Source organism: Ascaphus truei, chromosome 1 (genome assembly GCF_040206685.1).
Source record: "Ascaphus truei isolate aAscTru1 chromosome 1, aAscTru1.hap1, whole genome shotgun sequence".
NCBI lineage: Eukaryota > Metazoa > Chordata > Amphibia > Anura > Ascaphidae > Ascaphus > Ascaphus truei.
The window spans coordinates 317,455,453-317,474,161 of record NC_134483.1 but is presented as its reverse complement, the minus strand read 5'-3'; the positions used below and the strand labels follow the sequence as shown (position 1 = coordinate 317,474,161).

Here is an 18,709-nt window from a genome sequence, read left to right as displayed (position 1 = left end):
AACAATCTTCTTTAACGTTTAAGGGTGGGGGTGGGGGGCGGGGGGGAACTGCTTTGTAACTTGGTCTCAATGACTGTAATTTAGAAATCACTACAGCATTCTTTAGGTTTGAGTCCCTCAAGTTTATAACAAGAGCAGTATAAATGGAATGTCCGTGTCTTGCAATATGGGCTACAAATTGAAACGTTTTATATATATATATATATATATATATATATATATATATATATATATAAAACGTTTATATATATATATATATGTAGTTATATCTTAAGATATGAAACAAAGATTACACATTCTACAAACTATATTACATGGCTTCACTTTATTTCAACTCCAATGTATTTTGCCACTTAGGCTGCGTCCACGCTGCAGCTTGGAGCTTGGCACGGTCAGCACAATCAATTTTGAAGTGAAACTTCCTTAGTGGCACCTCATTCGTGATGGGGCAAAAATGGATTGTGGAGACAGAAATGAAACGGATGTGACATCAGTGCTGGCAGTTGAGGCCGGGCTGTGTTCTGGCTCAGCCCGACCCCAACACTGACATCACACCCGCTCCACAAATCAGATGCGGCGGCGGTGGCGATAGCCGCCAGCGCCGCTCCTAATGGCCACCGCTCCCCCCACACAGCTGCTGACATGCGGCGGCAGAGGCGATAGCCACTGCCGCCGCATCCCCCACACAGCCGCTGACATGCGGCGGCGCCGCTCTCCCTCACCCGCTCCTCCACACCGGCAGCCGTCCTCCTCAACGCATGCGCAGAGGCTCTGTCCATATCCATGTTGTGGATGGCAGGTTTCGTGTGTGTGTGTGTGGTGTGGTTGGCAGAGGGCGCTGCTGTGAGGCAACCGGTGATTCGCTGTCACGCAGGGGGGTGGGGGGGGAGGAGAGACTCAGGCAGAGCCGCCGCGGGTGCGCAGCTCTGCCTGTCTGTGAGGGGAGTAGGAGAGTCTCAGGCAGAGCCGCCGCGGGTCCGCAGCTCTGCCTGTCTGTGAGGGGGGGGGGGTGTGAGGGGAGGAGGAGAGTCTCAGGCAGAGCCGCCGCGGGTCCGCAGCTCTGCCTGTCTGTGAGGGGGGGGGGGGGGTGTGAGGGGAGGAGGAGAGTCTCAGGCAGAGCCGCCGCGGGTCCGCAGCTCTGCCTGTCTGTGAGGGGGGGGGTGTGAGGGGAGGAGGAGAGTCTCAGGCAGAGCCGCCGCGGATCCGCAGCTCTGCCTGTCTGTGAGGGGGGGGGGGTGTGAGGGGAGGAGGAGAGTCTCAGGCAGAGCCGCCGCGGGTCCGCAGCTCTGCCTGCCTGTGAGGGGGGGGGGAGGAGAGACAGGCAGAGCTGCCGCGGGTCCGCAGCTCTGCCTGTCTGTGAGGGGGGGGGGGGGTGTGAGGGGAGGAGGAGAGTCTCAGGCAGAGCCGCCGCGGGTCCGCAGCTCTGCCTGCCTGTGAGGGGGGGGGGGGGGGGAGAGACCAAGACAGAGCCGCCGCGGGTCCGCAGCTCTGCCTGCCTTTGAGGGGGGGGGGAGTCAGGAGAGAGGGGGCAGGACACAGAAAGAGAGACACACATACACTGACAGACACACACACACACATACATATACACACACACACACACTGACTGACACACATACACACACACACACACACACTGAATGACACACATGCACACACTGACACACACACTGACTGACACACACACACACACACACACTGACTGATACGCACGCACACTGACACACATACACACACTGACCGACACAGAGAGACATTCACACAACACAGAGAGAGATATACTGACTGACACACACACACACACACACACACACTTTGACTGACACACTGACTGACACACATGCACACACTGACTGACACACATGCACACACTGACTGACACACATGCACACACTGACTGACACACATGCACACACTGACTGACACACATACACACACTGACTGACACACATACACACACTGACTGACACACATACACACACTGACTGACACACATACATAATCTCTGACTGACACACATACATACACAAACATACATACATACTCTCTGACACAAATACATACTCTCTGACTGACACACATACATACTCTCTGACTGACACACATACATAGTCACTGACTGACACATACACTGACTGACACATGTGTGCCGAGCACGCGCGTTATAAGTCAATTTCTGTGACAAAAGTCAAAGAAGTTTCACTTACTATGCGCGTGCACAGCACACACAGCTTTTTTTAATTTGTCTGGCCACGCTCACACGGCCCGTGTGCGCTCATGAGCATGCACGTATGCTCATGGGCACTGGGCGCTTGCCGAGACAAATTAAATTGACTTTCAAGCGCGCTGAGGGGGTCACATGACCTCCTCAGTCAATCAGGGCCAATCAGTGTCATGGCCACACACGCCCTACCCCCTGTCCCCCCCGCTCACGCTGACAGCAAAAGTTGCCGGACACCCGAACGCTCATGCTTGTAGAGTTGGTGACGTTACCACTCTCAAGCATGAGCGCGGTCCGCGGCACGAGGGACGCAGCCTTCTGCATACCCCTTTAAAACATTGTGGCTCCAACAATGCTGTTTCCTCCCTCTGTTTAAGTATGTGTTTGCCTTTGGATTATGTTCTTATTCCAATTATTTTCACCTGACTTACAATTGACGTTCTTTCAATAACAATAAAAAGTCTTTTGTACAGTATGCAAACAACACTTTAATGTCCTAGGTAACTTTGCCTGGCAATGTTGTTCTTGCAATCAGTCCTCTTCTTAAAAACAACACACCGAATCATGTTCTTGTACCCTAACCCCCCCCCCCCCCCCTGCTAGACTGAACAAACATGAATGTAATCATGTGGTTAATGATTAATAGCCAGGCAGGTCCACTGGACAAACCAAGTGATTTAACACAGTGCTATCTGTGCAGCCCTTCAGCTCCAAATACCTATGAAGAACATATAAATCACACAAAAACCCATGACTGGGTTTTCTTCGGCATACAATTTTTTTTTTATACAATCCTCTTTTATTCCACATTTACAGGTATATATAAAATATTGCAATCAAGAGGCTAATTGTATATGCCCCAAAGCAGCCGTTCCTTTGTGAGATCGAAATACATGTAGCCATTGTATCAATTAGATACATCTCAATGTATTATTTCCTGGTAAAACATTTTATAAATAAATAAACCTCAAGCCAACAAGTAAATAGGAAATTGCAACCTCGCTGGGACGAGAATGTCACTTCTTTCTATTGGTGGACTCCAGTGGGCAACTCTTTCATTTTTTTTTTTAATGGCAAATAGAAATGTGTAATTGTGACGGTGAGGGGGTAAACAGGCTCAATAAATAAAGGTTAAGCCCACTTGGTTTACCCCTGATCTGTGTTTTGGGGTCCTAGAGTGTCAGCTCTTGGGCCCGGGCATTGTGTATGCATTACTGTGACCGTGTGCAAAATAAAAGACAACTGCCATTTTTGTGTTTTACCTTTTCCAGAGGTGCTGGAACCGGGAGACTTTCAGGAGGTAAGTTTCAGGGTGGGTTTGCCGGAGAAAATCTTTACAGATTGGGGCTATGTATCGGGGTTCTCCAGTTCTGAGTTACCCCAGAAATGTATCTGGGAATCAAGGGAGATTCTCGGATACATAGAAGCTCCAGGGCTCTGGGCAAAGCCCATCCTGAAAACGTTCTTGCGACTCCCCACTAGGACGTCCTGCTTCAGCATAATCCAGGAAAAGGTAAAATTAGGCACAGGGCCCTGGTATAAGAGAGGAAGCCCAACTAATGCCCAGGTACCCTGAATTTAGTATAGGGGTTAGGGGACACTCCAGTCAGGTATAAGGCAGAGAGGTTTGTTTTATTAAAATGGGGACACAAGGGGAAAATGAATACCCGCAGCCTACACGGGGCATAAAGGGTTAAAATATATCTGCAGGTATAGCAGGGATTCCCCAGTATAGCAGAAGTACCCACATAAAATGCCCAGGTATACTGAACCTAGTTTAGGAGTCAGGGGCTGCTCCAGCTACTGTAGGTTATAAAGATGAGCAGGTTTTTAAAGTGTCTAAAAGTTTAAAAGTATTTTTCTCATGTGTGCCAGGAATGAGGCTCGTGATTTGTAGGGAATATACACTCACTCCATTCCTGACACCAGAATAGGAACTCATAACTTTTAGCTCACAGAAGACAGGACACAATATATTTTATTAGATGGGTATAGTTTAATGTGTATATATTGATAACCTGTAAATGAACTGGGATTTCGAAGTCATGGCTACCAGGCTCGGTGCCTATGTGTCTCAGAGACAGCCAGGACTTGAAAGCCTCAGAGATCACAGATGTGTGAACCCTTTTGTTAGAAGGAAAGGCTAAATGGAGTACCCATATCTTCTGTTCAAAGGGTCCATGTAACCTAGATCAAAGTCAACCATGTTGGCATAGGTGTGAAAGAGCTCTACACAGGATGGCTGAATTAAGTGTCCCAAATCCTGTGATGAACTACAGGCCCTCCTGTCAGTTGTCACTTTTCCCAGACTCAGTGGCATTAAGCCGGTGGGGGGATTTTGAATAGTGAATGAGCAAAGATGGTGGTTTGGGCACATGCTCACTCACTATTCTGAAGCCAACGATGCCAGGAGTATCAGCGTGGCAAAGTGTGTGAGTGGCCAGGGATGGAATTCCCACGTGAACGATTGGCTGCCCATGATACAGATGGACTTGTGAAGTTTTTAAAAGTTTGTGCAGGCAGTGGAGAGTGTGTGATTCAGCTGAGATTAAGTTCCATCTTGTGAGATTCCAAGGGGGTTCAAGGATTCCCAGCTCTGAGTAAATCGTCTAAATTTCTCAGAGGCTAAGTGACCAGACTCCAAAGCAAGAGGCTACCGGAATGAAAGTGGCCTGGATCATTTTGGCTGTGTGTTTGCAATCAGGAAGGATTCGTTTTTTACCCCAGTTTCCAAAGTAAGTGTGTCTTTTTCCTATAATTTGTGTAACATAGTTGTGTAAGTTCTTTATGTGAATAAATACAATTTATTTTATCTCTCTGCTTGCTCAATCAATGATCCCGGTAATTAAGGTGTTAATAAGCTTGGTCTGCCGTGACAGTAATATTATGATAATTAGGGAGTTCCTGGAGCAGGTTTAGCTTTGGGAGAACTTCACAATCAGAAATGTGAAAAAAAAAGTGTTTTTCAAGTTTTACATGCAATGAACATACAAATATATACAGAAAAACTGTACAAAATAACTAAACATTAGAATCTATTTTGGGAAAATTTATTTAATAAAGTGTGTTTTTATTAAGTGGCGTTACGCTGCCTATAAAAGGTTTAGGAATTTATTAAGCCTTTTTTACATGAAGTGTAAGTAACAAACTTTGTATTTTTATGCAATATTTATGATCATGAACGCCACAATCCCACATAGATGGTTTAAAAAGTACAGTATTCTGCATTTATGTTCCCTTTCACATTCGTATCACATACATCACTGATTTTACATTGCAGAGATGGGGTACACAACCTATGTAATGTATCATGAAGCTGCTTCTCTGTGCTGATGAAGATTTTATCCCTATTCCTTTGAATAGAACTGATCTATTCGCTTCTCCAGCTTATTGAATAGGGGCCAAAATAGATCAATTCTGCTTAGGCCAAGAATGACTAATCTGCATTAAACTTGGGCACAACTATTAACGTTGCCTAAAAAAAAACATCCGTAAATGAGCTCAAAAGAATATGGTTAACTTCACAATATTTCGGATAGCGCTGCATTAACTACAAATAATTTGACGACATTTACGTTTTGGCGTTACTCCCTTCCTGATACTACATGAGGGTGTCATGATATGGCAATGTAACAGTTGCATTTTGCATGCAGAATAGCAACAAAGAGGTTAACCAACACAAAGGGAGCATTCATGCTCCAGCAGAGAGGGGGTTAACTTTTTAATTTTGTTGAGCGTGTCCTTTTTAAAGCAAAGGTCGGTAGTAATTAAACAATTAATGAGATACTAAGTCTTCGCAAGTCTTCGCAAGAGGACAGCTTTACAACCAACTTTCCCAGACTGTGGATACCAGTAGTATTCAACCTTTTTTTTGGCTAAGGATACCTATAATTATATTGTGAAGTTTGAAGGAACCCCAACTGTCTCTAATAGCACATCTGAGATTAGATGCATTGTAAGGATCCCCAACTCTCTCTAATAGCGCGTCTGACATCATATGCATTGTAAGGAACCCCAACCCTCTCATATCGTGCCAGAGATCAGATGCATTGTAAGGAACCAAAAACCCTCTCTAATAGCCTGTCTGAGATCAGATGCATTGTATGGAACCCCAACCCTCTCTAATAGCGCGTCTGAAATCAGATGCATTGTAAATTCTTCTGTATTTGCTACAATTTTCAAATTGCAAGCAACCTTTTAGGGAAACCCATGTTGAAAAACACTCGTGTACTGTATACTAAAGTGACAGCAAGGGCAGAGCGATGGGTGACAGATACCCAAAGGTTGTTGTTGTTATTATTATGTGGATGGGAACGCTTGTATAAATTCCTTAAAGCCAGAGACTGAAAGGACACTCTATCCTTTATCATTACAGACTTACATTAATTACAATAATTTATGTTCTGTACAACTATTAGAAATATCATGGTTACATTTGTGAAATATGAATGTTCTTAATTGTCATTATCCAAAGATCAGTAGGACTGCACAGTCGCTGTTAATTCATCTCAACCCTCAAAGTTTCAAAGAACCTAATCATGTTGCATACGTATGTCTGTGCAGTAATCAGAAGACTTCATGTCATAAGTGTCCCTGATCAAGGAACAGTGATAGATGACTTTCACGACATGCTCCTACAGGCATGTTAAGGGATATGGAGTCTCACACATCAGATCACATCATCTGGGGATACACTGTGTGTGTGGGGTTCTCATTTCCATTCCTTATGACCTTCTGGGGGGACCTACTACAGATATTTTTGTGGTAATGTGTATGTTTTCTGTTTTACTCCTTTTTATTTTATAAATTGTCTGATGTTCTTCTTACGGTATGTAACTTTGTAGTCTGTTTCCTGTACAAGCGCATAACATCTTTTGTTACAGTACAGTATATTCAATTTTATATTTTTAAGAAGGAATGTCTTTGATCTCTAATTGATCCCATTACCTTTTCCCTTATTTTCGCACATGTTTTGCTAAATTAGGTTTTTGTTTATTTGTATATTCCACTGAAGGAACAGGTACTTCAAAAGTGTATTGCCTTAAATTAATCCTGGTGGTGGCAGTGCAATTGGGGGTGTAGTGTAAAGGTTTTGGGGTGCCATGTGAGGAGGCAGGGCTGGCTTGATGGTGGTTTCATCAGTGCCATCACACCAAGCCACGTGCTTAAAGAGGCCTTGCGCTCTTCCCCACAACAGTTAAGCTGATAGTCGGAGAAGAGCGCCCGGGCCTCTGTATGTATCTCTTATCTGGTCTGGCAGCATCTCCTAGTAGCTCCACTCCTACAGTATCCCTTCATGGCAAATGATGTCGTGTTGTCATGGCGACATGTCACATGGCACCATGACATCACGTGGCGTCAAGTTTCCATGACAACATGATGTCATGTGGCTTCCCGACATCACGTGGTGTAGCGTTCCCATGACAACGTGATGCCACATGGCATTGTGACATCACGTCGCCTGAGGAGAAAGGCACGCCGAACCAGGTCCCCACGAAAGCCCCATGCACCGAGCCCTGCAAAATTACGAGCTGGCCCAGCGTTTAGGGGAGTACGGCAACTGGGCAGCCAGTTGTGGATAACCCCTTTCTCATACACACCTGCATGTGGGTAAGTGTGTATGTGACATAGTGCGTTTTCTAAGCGGAGAAGGCAAGAAAGGGGAGGAAAGAGGAGACGAAGAATGTGGTATCTCGGGTGTGTTCAAAGGTATCTCACCACGTGAGTATAGGTTTATCTATGTGGAGGTATATAGAGATGTAACAGGCGTTATTGCACCTGCTGGCATGTGCCAAATGGTAAGACAGTGTGTGTGCTCCCGTCGGCACGATGTTTGTGTCCCTTCGCAATGTGGCAGCGGGATCATTACTGGCTGCTACATCTGTACAGTCAAAAGTCAATGGGTCCTGTCCTAAATAGGTCTCCCTCTCTTCCCCCATCCCCCTCTGCTGCTCTCCATCACCACCACCACTACTTTCTCCCTCCAGCAAAAGCCCTATTTCAGTGTCTGGATGGGAGTAACGCCGAAGTTAGGTATGACTTAAATAACTATATGTTATTTGTCATCGTTAATCTTAACGGGGATTAGTGAGAATGGAATTAATATAATTTAGGATGTAATGAGCTCATTTGCGTAGAATTTCGAATTGCGGCCTTTAAAAATAATGCCATGCTTTTTATGGGAGTAAAGCATGGTTGACGTCTCATTATTTGCTTCAGTGAATACTGCGTTTTGATCAGGCATTAATTTAAACGAAGTTCACATTAAATAGGATAAAAAAGCTTAGTGTATCTGGGCCTTAATGCCTTAAAAAAAAAAAAAAAATCAGGCAAGTTTAAGTCATTTTAAATTACTTCTTTAACGGGTGGCAAAAGGAAAGGGCTATTAACATGTAGAAAGACAATAAAACAGAAAGATAAGAGAACTCCCACCATCAGTTATCAAGATTTAACCTAATAAACATTCTGATACAATTAGTTAATTTTGGTCCTATGCGAGAGAGAATCTGCAGACCATTTAATTGAATGTGTCTAATGGAGTTGCACCACTTTGTAGACATGGGCCTTACTGCTTGTTTAACTAACAATCAGTATACGTTTAGCTCACCTCCTCCAAAGGGTGCCCATATAACTCTGCGGATGGATTTCACCCAGTCTTCCATGTCATTCTGTGTGCTGGCCATGAGAAGGTATGTTTCATGATTTGCAGTCATCCGCTCACGGTCTCCACCTGTGAACACAAGAAACAATACCTTCAATTTGATTTGCTCTTTCCAACACTGATAAGTCTTAAAACATCTCACAGGTGTGTCTGACCTCTTGTGACTGAAGTGGCCCAAGACCATATTAGTAACATGGTGATCTCTTTTCCTCTTTCTTGGTGTGAAAAGGATAAATGAATGTCACAATCTGAGTGACAACAAAGCATTATCATGCTACCGTAGGGGAACAAAGGATCAAGTGTCATCAACAAATAAATGTGAATGATGTATGTTTCTTACTATACATCAGAGGCAGGTTTCTGAAGCCCAGTTGCATGAAGACTAAGGGCCTTATGCAGAGAGGATAGAGAATTTAATGTGAAAACGGCAAGAAAATAGCCACAGAATTGGAGCAAGTTATGGTCGTATGCAGAAAGCTGCGTTACCTAATTTTTCTGATGAGATTCAAAATTGCCAAGTTTTTCTGGCTAGATTGAACTCACTATAATATAGGGCAGAATGGCGAGTTGCAGTGCATCTATGCTACCTGCATACCACCCTATTTTAACATGGCGAATTTACCAATCTCTCCACATGTTTGGCAATTTTTAAAGTAAAGAAACCTGCTGTGGAGAATTTTATGAATCTCTCCATGTTCTCTGCAGGAGAAGCTTCTCTGGGAAATATTTTCTCCAAAATATGGTGCTATTTCCCTTCTCTATCCTCTCTGCATAAGCCCCTAAATGTCTCATTCAAATGTTCAATGTTTGTTTTAGGATAGCATACTTTTTAAGGAACATTATTACATTTGAACAGCTAGTCTGCTAACAAGGTTCATTGGACATGTGATTAAATTAGCAAAATGCACCAAAAAAAAATATTTGCTACAAATTATCAATGTTCCTTTAAAAGATTCAGAAATAGAAATGTACATTTTGTTTGTCCCATGTAAAAAAAAAACCCTAACTTTTATGCGGTCCTATGAACATCTTATCCTACTAGACAATTACTGACCTCTATTTTTAGTTATTTGGCTAATGATAATGCTATAAATACTTTATAAACAGAACATTTGCATGTGTTATAATTACTTTGATACATAATAGACCTTTTTAGCTGAATTGCCTATTTTATTCTAATCAATAGTTTAATTACATTGGAAGCTCTTGATGCCTGATATTCCTTGTCAAGCTATTTGCTTTCCCCCTATATTATATGGTGTACAATATTTTTCTATACAAACACTGTATGTAGTTGCAGAAAAAAAAATAGGATAAGCTAATTTCCGATATACTTTTTGAAGTAAAACTTAATAGCTGGCGGTGGCTCATTGGAAAATCTCATAGGGTAAAATGGGTTGAGTTGTGACTTCCTATGAAACGGAAGTAGCATACTGCGCATGTGCAGACTGGGGCAGTAGAGGGGGGGGGCACAAGTTCTCTGCACAGACCTCAGACTCTCGCTCTCCTCTGCGATCCTGAGGCTTTGGACATGGTCAAGAAGATGGCGCTGAGCCGCGCAGGCGTGAGGAGGCGAAGGAGACAGATCAATTTAAGTTTTGGGGCTAAGGGGAGCGGAGGGCCGGTCACGTGAGCGGTTCGCCTTATGAGGGCGAACCAGCTCCGTGATGTCACTGGCCCGCCCCCAGAAACACGCCCCCTGATGGCGCGCGCACTAAGGCCAGGGAAAGCACCCACTTTCCCTCTTTCCCTACGCACGGCTGCAGTCTCTATGGACTCAGCCTGAGAAGGGAAGGAGCAGGGCAGCTGCTGCTGTTAGGGGTCTGGGCAGCTTCCTCCATCCTGATTGGCCTCTGTAAACCCTGCGCCCCCCTGTTTGCGCACCGCTGGTATAGCATGTAGCATATAAAAATATTACTTATGAGCATATTCACATGTCTTAGACAGGTCTGCAACGCTGCTTTTTGCCATTATCACCTTTTACTACTGCTCGCTGTTTTAAACACAGCTTTTAAACATAGCCTGGGATGAGATGCAAAGCCAGTAAACCCACTGTTTCAACCTTTTGGGTCTCATCAGTGAGAGGTTGGTTCTAATCATAGAAAAACAAAATTCCCAGAAATACCCTACAAAATTGTGAAAGTCACTGAAATTCCTGTGAATATCACATTATACAATGTCAAACCCAACACTGGCAATCTTTTTGGACTGTTTATAGTCTCAATAAAATAAGAGAATTTGTGTGGGAAGTTACTTTCTAGACCAATTTGGATCGTTCAGTGAAACCGTGGGGCCTCCATTTTGTTTTGAGAATGATGACCAATTCCTGCAGTGCTCTATTGTCCTATATTTGTTGGGAAAGGGAATGTGCACAAATATTTTGCACATTTCTACTTACAAGAATTACCTGCACTTTGAGACCATATTTTTAAAAAAAAGTAACAAGATAAAACCTTTGAAATAACGAGAAGTGAGAGATGTCAATTTAGCTCTCAATACCCCTGTGGATTTCCCTGGTGACTGCGGCCTGCCATGTTAAGCAGTTTCTGTAGCTACATGATATTTAAGAAAAGATTCAAATGAAGCATTATTGAACAACTAAGCCCTTGGCCACATCTACTGTTACTTTATCAATCCCACAATATCAAACCTCTGCCTTTTTTTTTTAAATGTCGCCAGCACCATGTTTACAGAGCATGTTTGAGTTCATGAACAATTGTTTTTAAAAGGATATTTAAACAGAGCAACATTATTAGTGCCAAAGATGATGGGGATGTTTGTAACCAATTCATTTAACAGGTCTTACAACCATACTGTGGGTGTTTTTTTTTATCCATGTAAACAACTAATAAGTTATCCATAGTATCCATAATATCTTAAATATAATGGATAACCTGTTCATTTAATGTAATTATGTATTGTCATCATAACTCTGTGGACAGGACATGCCTTTCAAAACTAAAGCTGTCTCACATTGTAATGTGGTCTGTAACTGTTACATACGCCTATAACTTACTTTATCTTTAACTGTTCATGCAATGTCTTCATATTTAATATATAACCCTGTTCACCTAATGCAGGGGTAGGCAACCTGCATCTCTTTCTGTACCTACGTGCGGCTCTCCTTAGTGTCCTGGGTTGCTGCTCCCCAGCTGCTGCCTCTCTCCCTCCCTGTGCTGTGGGGGGCCCAGCTGGAACTAGTCGGGCCTCTTGTTGCCGTCGGGCATCTCCCCAGCTGCTGGCTTGCCTCCTACACTGTCCCATGCTCGGCCTCTCTAATGCCGGTGCGGTCCAGAAGCATGAGCCGCAATTTCCGGTGCTCACCAACATCACAGAGAGGCCTTTCCCTAATTCTGATTAAAGTAAGTTTGTTGTATGTCAATGTTAATACAGTATACTGTATACCTATTAGTGTGTGTACAGTATATGTATGTGTTTGTGGGGGTGTAATATTCATGCATGTGTTGCGGCTCTGAATATTTTGGACAAAGATTTTTTTTTGAAAGGTTGCAGACCCCTGACCTAATATAATCCAATGTCTTTATATATAATGTATACCCTGTTCTCCTATGTAACCATGTATTTGTAACCATGTATTTGGCCTCATAACTCTGTGCCCAGGACATACGTGAAAATGAGCGATAACTCTCAATGTATTACTTCCTGGTAAAACATCTGTATTAATAAATAAATTATAAATATTTAATCGCACCCCACTCTTCTTTGTAATGTAACCCTTGTTTTCCTCTCTTCCGTTGTAGAATGCCATACCTCATCCTATTAAAATCAATGTTCTTTCATGTATTCAATGAGCACAATAAATCCTTTTGCTGTACAAGGTTGAAATCCCTTATAGGATTTAACTGAACAAATGGCAGTGACCTGTTTACGGAGCTAAATCTGCATGACATTTTTAAGCTGCAGTCCCTCTTTCAATCAAAGTGAACAAATGGTGATAAGTAGTAAATTAGGATCTCTGAAAGTGGGATGACATGACTGGGCCATCTTGTTCGCTGTATATCCATGATAAAGTAATCAGATTTATGGATGCCCACTAAATGTCTGAGGACTCATTAGGAAAACAGACAACGAGGAAGCAGAGATCAGACAAGGGAAATACAATCCATCTCAATACATTTCTAGTTACCATGTATACAAATACTGTTAGGAAAGATAAGCTTTAAAAATGGATTAAAATGCTTATACACCTCAGATTTTCAGGCAACAATCACCTTATTTTAACCTCTGAAACAAACCATTGACTTCTGCTGAATTTTGGCCTATATGCATTGCTATTATCAAATATTTTTCAAGTTTGTTTGTCAGCATCATAAACTAAACATTGGGTAGAGGTAGTTTGTCAGAGCTCACCCTTTTGTATTATGTCACCCTGTGTTTTGACAGGCAAAGTCCTCTCCCTGTTCTCCTAATTTGTCCTCTCACATAAAGAGGACAAGTGAAGGGTAACAGAAACACTTTTTTTTTATCGAGGTTCCTGCTGAAAAGAAAATTATTCCTTATTTTCAAAGAAACCAAAAAAGGGAAATGTTTGCTTTAAAGACAATGATATTTGTTTGAGAAAACCAATTACATTTTTAATTGATTCAAGGTTTGTCTCTTTAATGGGGAAGCTCTCATATCTCCAATGTGAACCAATGACATTGATGGCAAGAGACACAGGGGGTTGTTTACTAAGGTCCGTTGCAGGTTAACACCCAGATCTGGTCGTAACTTGCATTGATTTGAATGGCAATAAACACCGGATTGGGTAAGTTAACCTCAAAGGACCTTAGTGAAAATCCCCTACAGTAATTAATACATTTTAATATCTTTTCATCTCTGAATTATGCTTTAGTACCTCCACATAATTGATTTAATCATATTTTCACTTGTATATATTATTATGGATAACTAGATACTTTTGGATAGTGAGTCTTGTACTGTGTAGAATACCGTAGTTCCTCGATTCTAAGATGCACCTTTTTTCCCGATTTTCACATATCTGAAATCGAGGAGCATCTTAGAATCAATGCTTTTTAAAAAAAATTAAGAAGAAAAAAGTGTCTCCTAACCCCCTCCTTCTCACTTACCATGTTTCAGGAGCGGTCCCATGTCAGCGGAGGATGAAGCGGACATCAGCCGGAGAAGTCCCACGCCTGCGGAGGATAGAAGATGGACAGCGGGCGGGCATGCGGCAGCGGGAGAAGATCACCATAGAGCAGGAGACCTAAGCAGGGGTAGAGCAGTATAGCAGAACAGCTGGAGAAGAGAGAGCTGTAACACTGGAAGTAAGACACCGGTCGACTTCCGGGGTTACCGCTCTCTCCTCCCCAGTCATTCCGCTATACTGCTCTACCCCTGCTCAGGTCTCCTGCTCTATGGTGATCTTCCCCCGTTGTTGCACGCCTGCCCGCTGTCCATCTTAAATCCTCTGCAGCCGTGGGACCTCTTCAGCCGCCGCCGCCTGCTTCATCCTCTGCTGACATGGGACCACTACTGAAACACGGTATGTGAAAAATTATTTTCCTCGATTGTAAGTGCCAAATTGATGGTGCGTCTTACAATCGAGGAAATACAGTAGTTATTTGATTGATTTTGCTATGGTTGATCGACAGCGCGCAATGATGTCACTACTACAAAGTATAAAAGATGTACTATCAGAGAATGGATTCTATGAGCCCCTGAGGAAGCTGCTCACTGTCGAAACACGTAGAGCGATATCCAGCTATATTGAACAAGAGTATCCAGCGCTAGGACCCACCCCTGAGTGAAACTGGAAGTGATGCCGTGGAGGAGTCACGTGGTGTAGCAACAAGAGAGAGATCGGGGGCCACTGGGGCCTATGAATAACCTATAATACTTCCGGGAAAAATATCATCTAGATACCAGTATCATTACACACATGAGGGTATATATGCATACACACATAGTGGCGAGAAAATGTTTGTGAACCCCAATGATAATTACGGAAATTCCATCATTTTTCCATCGTTTTTCCATGATAACGTTTTTGAATCAAAACCAGTCTTTTCTTAAATATCCAATCGGGCTTATATTAACCAATTCCATGTCTTTTGAAACAAAATGGTGCATGAATTAGTCAAACAATGAGTAATTAAGAGTCAGGGTATGTACAAAAGTAAGTGAAACCCTAGTTTTAATAGATTTAAGGGGATAATTAGTTGAAACGCTTAGTTTAATTCATTGCTGCTCAAGGGAGAGCCACCAGGCACTGCATCTAAAGGTTTGCATACTTTTCCACACATGAATGAATAATTTGTGGATAAAAAATTGTTGAAAAAGTATCATGTCTTTGTGAAAATTGTTTGAAAAGGTTATCTTTATCTATTATTAGGAATTAGATTAAGATCTAATAACATTTTAGATTTGAAATACTGTATGTGAAAATCCTAAGGGGTTCACAGACTTTTTCAGATAGATAGATAGATAGATAGATAGATAGATAGATAGATAGATAGATAGATAGATAGATAGATAGATAGATAGATGCTTTACAGTGGAGGGGTGTTGTCACTTTTTTTAACCAACATAACTTAATTAAGTATGGTGAAACCTATCCAAAGCTTCAAAAGGTGGCACTGTGTGTTCATTTGCATGTCACTTCCCAGAATCCCTTCCTGCAGTTGAAGCACTGTATGCTGGGTGATAATGGTGAAAGGCAGGGCTGCAACCCTGTCTAAAACATGCAAATGAGCACACAGTAATATTTCCATTTGCTATCTATCTATCTATCTATCTATCTATCTATCTATCTATCTATCTGTACAATAAACAATATCACTTGTGAGCGCATTCACATGTCTTAGACAGGTCTGCAATCCTGCTTTTCACCATTATCACCTAGCATACAGTGCTTCCACTGCAACAAGTGATTCTGGGAAATGACATGCAAATGGGCACACAATGTGTCACCTTTTGCCTGAAATCCATTTTTACATGGAACCCTTATAAGCAAATGCTTTGGTGGAGGGTTTTTGTTGTCTTTTTCACCCCCAATAACATATATATATTTATATTTTTATATACAGTTTTATACAGTTTTTGTATGTTATCTCTTTCTTTTCTGGAACCAGGGTCACGAATGATGTATGAATAATTCCAGTACGCTTAACTCATGCCTTCCCTCTTCCAAAGCACAACAAGTCCTTTTGTCTTTCTTAGTTTTATGGAGGGAAAATCATAGGAAAAAAGGGTACTTGCAGATGTAGTGTGGGTAGAGAGTGCTTCTCTGTCTGAAGTGCAGTGTATCAAGATAAGGCAGTGTAAAACAGAAAGGCCTCGCTGGGGTAAATAGCAGGCAGGTACTCACTCAGAGTCCAGGGTGAAAAGGAAGTGAGGAGTAAGGGTCACACTAGAAGGGAAGTGAGACTATACTAACTGTCAGCAAGGACAGGCGGGTAGGAATAGCCCACACTCAGCTAGGAGAATAGGAGATTGCAGGCAACCAACACTGACTAGGGCTGTGTAAACAACATGTAACAATAATGTAGCATTTTCACATGCAGCTAGCTGCTGGGACAGGGAAAATAACAGGCAGCTAAACTAGGGAGATATGAATCCCATGAGCTGCAAACGGAGACAGAGAAATGTGGAATCTAGTTCCAGGACACTTTCATGTGATTATTGAGAGCTGCGCTTCTGTTCTATTCGAGAATAGTACTTAATAAACGGCCTCATCATATCTATGTGTAACGTTAAGTCCCCCATAATTACTCGTAAATCTCAAGCAAGGTAATCGATACTAAAAAGGATTTTGAAATTGATTCTCAGTGCTGATTTAGCATCAAAAACTAAATTTGGGAGCTAAAAAAGTAGATATAATCTGGAAGGACCATGCCAGAGAGGTGAAGCTGGAGGGGAGAATAGACTGTACTCACCCTTCTAATCAGTACGTTCTAAGGGAATATTAGCTATTCCAGGTGGCTAGCATACAAGACACATGGTGATAACAAAGCCCTGTTTAGTTCCATACAACATGGTGAACAAAGTGCTGTAGTCCTTTACAACTGAAGTTGTATCCCAGAGTTTTCATTAAACAGATGAGAAAGGGGGCGTTAGGCAACTGACAGTAATTCCACTCATGGACTGATACTAAAAAAATTATATTAGATAGGGAGGGCTGTGGGAGTGTTTTCTGGTTGCAATAAATTGCTATTTTTGCTTAAGTTCTTATGCCTGGATATCCTCCTATTACTCTATGACTCTCCGGGAACTGCAGGATTTTCCCTACAGTACCTCCATGAGCACCAGCTATTTTCTTTTTGAAGATCTATGAGACATGTGCCTGCAGAACTCTGCCTTTTGAGTATATCTTCTCTCCAATGTTAGACGTAATGGAGTGTTCAATTATTTATCTGGTATTTAAAGGAAAATGTTATGAAAATCGTATGTAACAAAGGCAGTTGAGCTTCAATCCTTTGATTGCTCCATGACAGTTACCACATCGTGGGGTCTGGCACTTCACGGACCCCATGGTGTTGTGGCTACTTCATGGGCTTTCTGCTCATTTTCTAGGGTGGATTGCATTATTTGCTTCTGTGGAGCTCCTCTGTTGTTTTGCGTCATTGGCGATGTCACAACCACGTGATCGTGCTGAGGAGTGGTCACGCCTCATAATGTACCGGACAAGGCTGTGGCACCGGCCACTCAAAGGGTTAAGGTTAATACAATAGGAAAATGGCAGACTAGGTGAGCCAAGAGGTTCTCATCTCCCGTCACATTCTGTTTCAATATTTGCACGGGGCAACATATTGTTAAAACCAATCTGGATATTTATTTTCACATTTCATGCACAACTAGGGGATTAAGGATAAAGGGTCAATAAGGATCGGAATTGCATTGCCTTCCTCCGTGTGGAAACTATGACTGGCAGCAGCAGGGCCATGACCTGCAGGAAAAAAATAATTCTGTGTCCTCTGTGTGCGAGAAAAGTGCCAGGGATTGCAAAAATAAGAGAACGCCCCATGGATAGAAGTGGAAGGAAGCCAAGGTGACCTGCTCCATAGAATACAACCAACTTAAATCGGGGAGATTTTATTTTTGCCTGGCTTTTATCTCCCATCTCAATATAACTGCAATAGAAATGGCAGAAAGTATGAAGTGTCAACAGAGGTGTGTTTTGGGATCAGACACGTGAATTCTCCTTTCATACTCCAGTGACCTCTCTGGGAAGAACCTGTTACATGTGGTAACATATAGGTATTTCTGCTTATTTTATCTGTATTATTTTTAGAAACTGTCTTCATTATTTACTGCATGTTCTTGTAATAATCTTTTTCTGTAACCTGAGCACTGCACTTTTTGTATATTAAATCTAAACGTTAATAAGGAATGACTTTGGGCTCTGATTGAACTGTTGCAGCCTTTGTAGAGAGTATTTTACATTTTCGGACACATTTTGCTGAAACAGATTTTTCTGTGTTAAGTGCATATTTTCTTAGTAATCAGGGACCAAAGACCCTGGCGATTATAAGTCTTCTTTGTCTTTGGTGGAGGAAGCGATTATAGCTATATATTGTGATGGAGTGAGGGTAGATATTACTCATTTGCTGTTCCTTGCATACGTGAAATGTGAGCCAGCTGGATAGCTGTGTGTATTAACCCTTGAGACATATACAAGCCAGATGCTCACAGGTATGCCGTTCGTGACAGTAACCTTAAACTTAATAGAGTAAGGGTATGTGCTAAAAAAAGTGACACTGTTTTCACGTATGTGAATAGGATGAAGTCCAGCTTCCCTTAACAGAAACATAGTCTTTCATTGCATACATGTCAATCCTTTACCAGATCATATACCTTATAACTTT

The 18,709-nt window shown here is 42.3% G+C and overlaps 1 protein-coding gene across 6 annotated transcripts in view; it reads right to left on the bottom strand.

The window, feature by feature from the left end:
* ARHGAP24 (Rho GTPase activating protein 24) overlaps nt 1-18,709 on the bottom strand; it is a 1,092,414-nt gene that overhangs the window by 86,442 nt on the left and 987,263 nt on the right. For all 6 annotated transcript variants that reach the window (XM_075605746.1, XM_075605737.1, XM_075605756.1 and 3 more), the window contains one exon: nt 8,829-8,951. In XM_075605746.1, the coding sequence (XP_075461861.1) occupies nt 8,829-8,951 (123 nt within the window). The remainder of the gene's footprint in view (nt 1-8,828; nt 8,952-18,709) is intronic.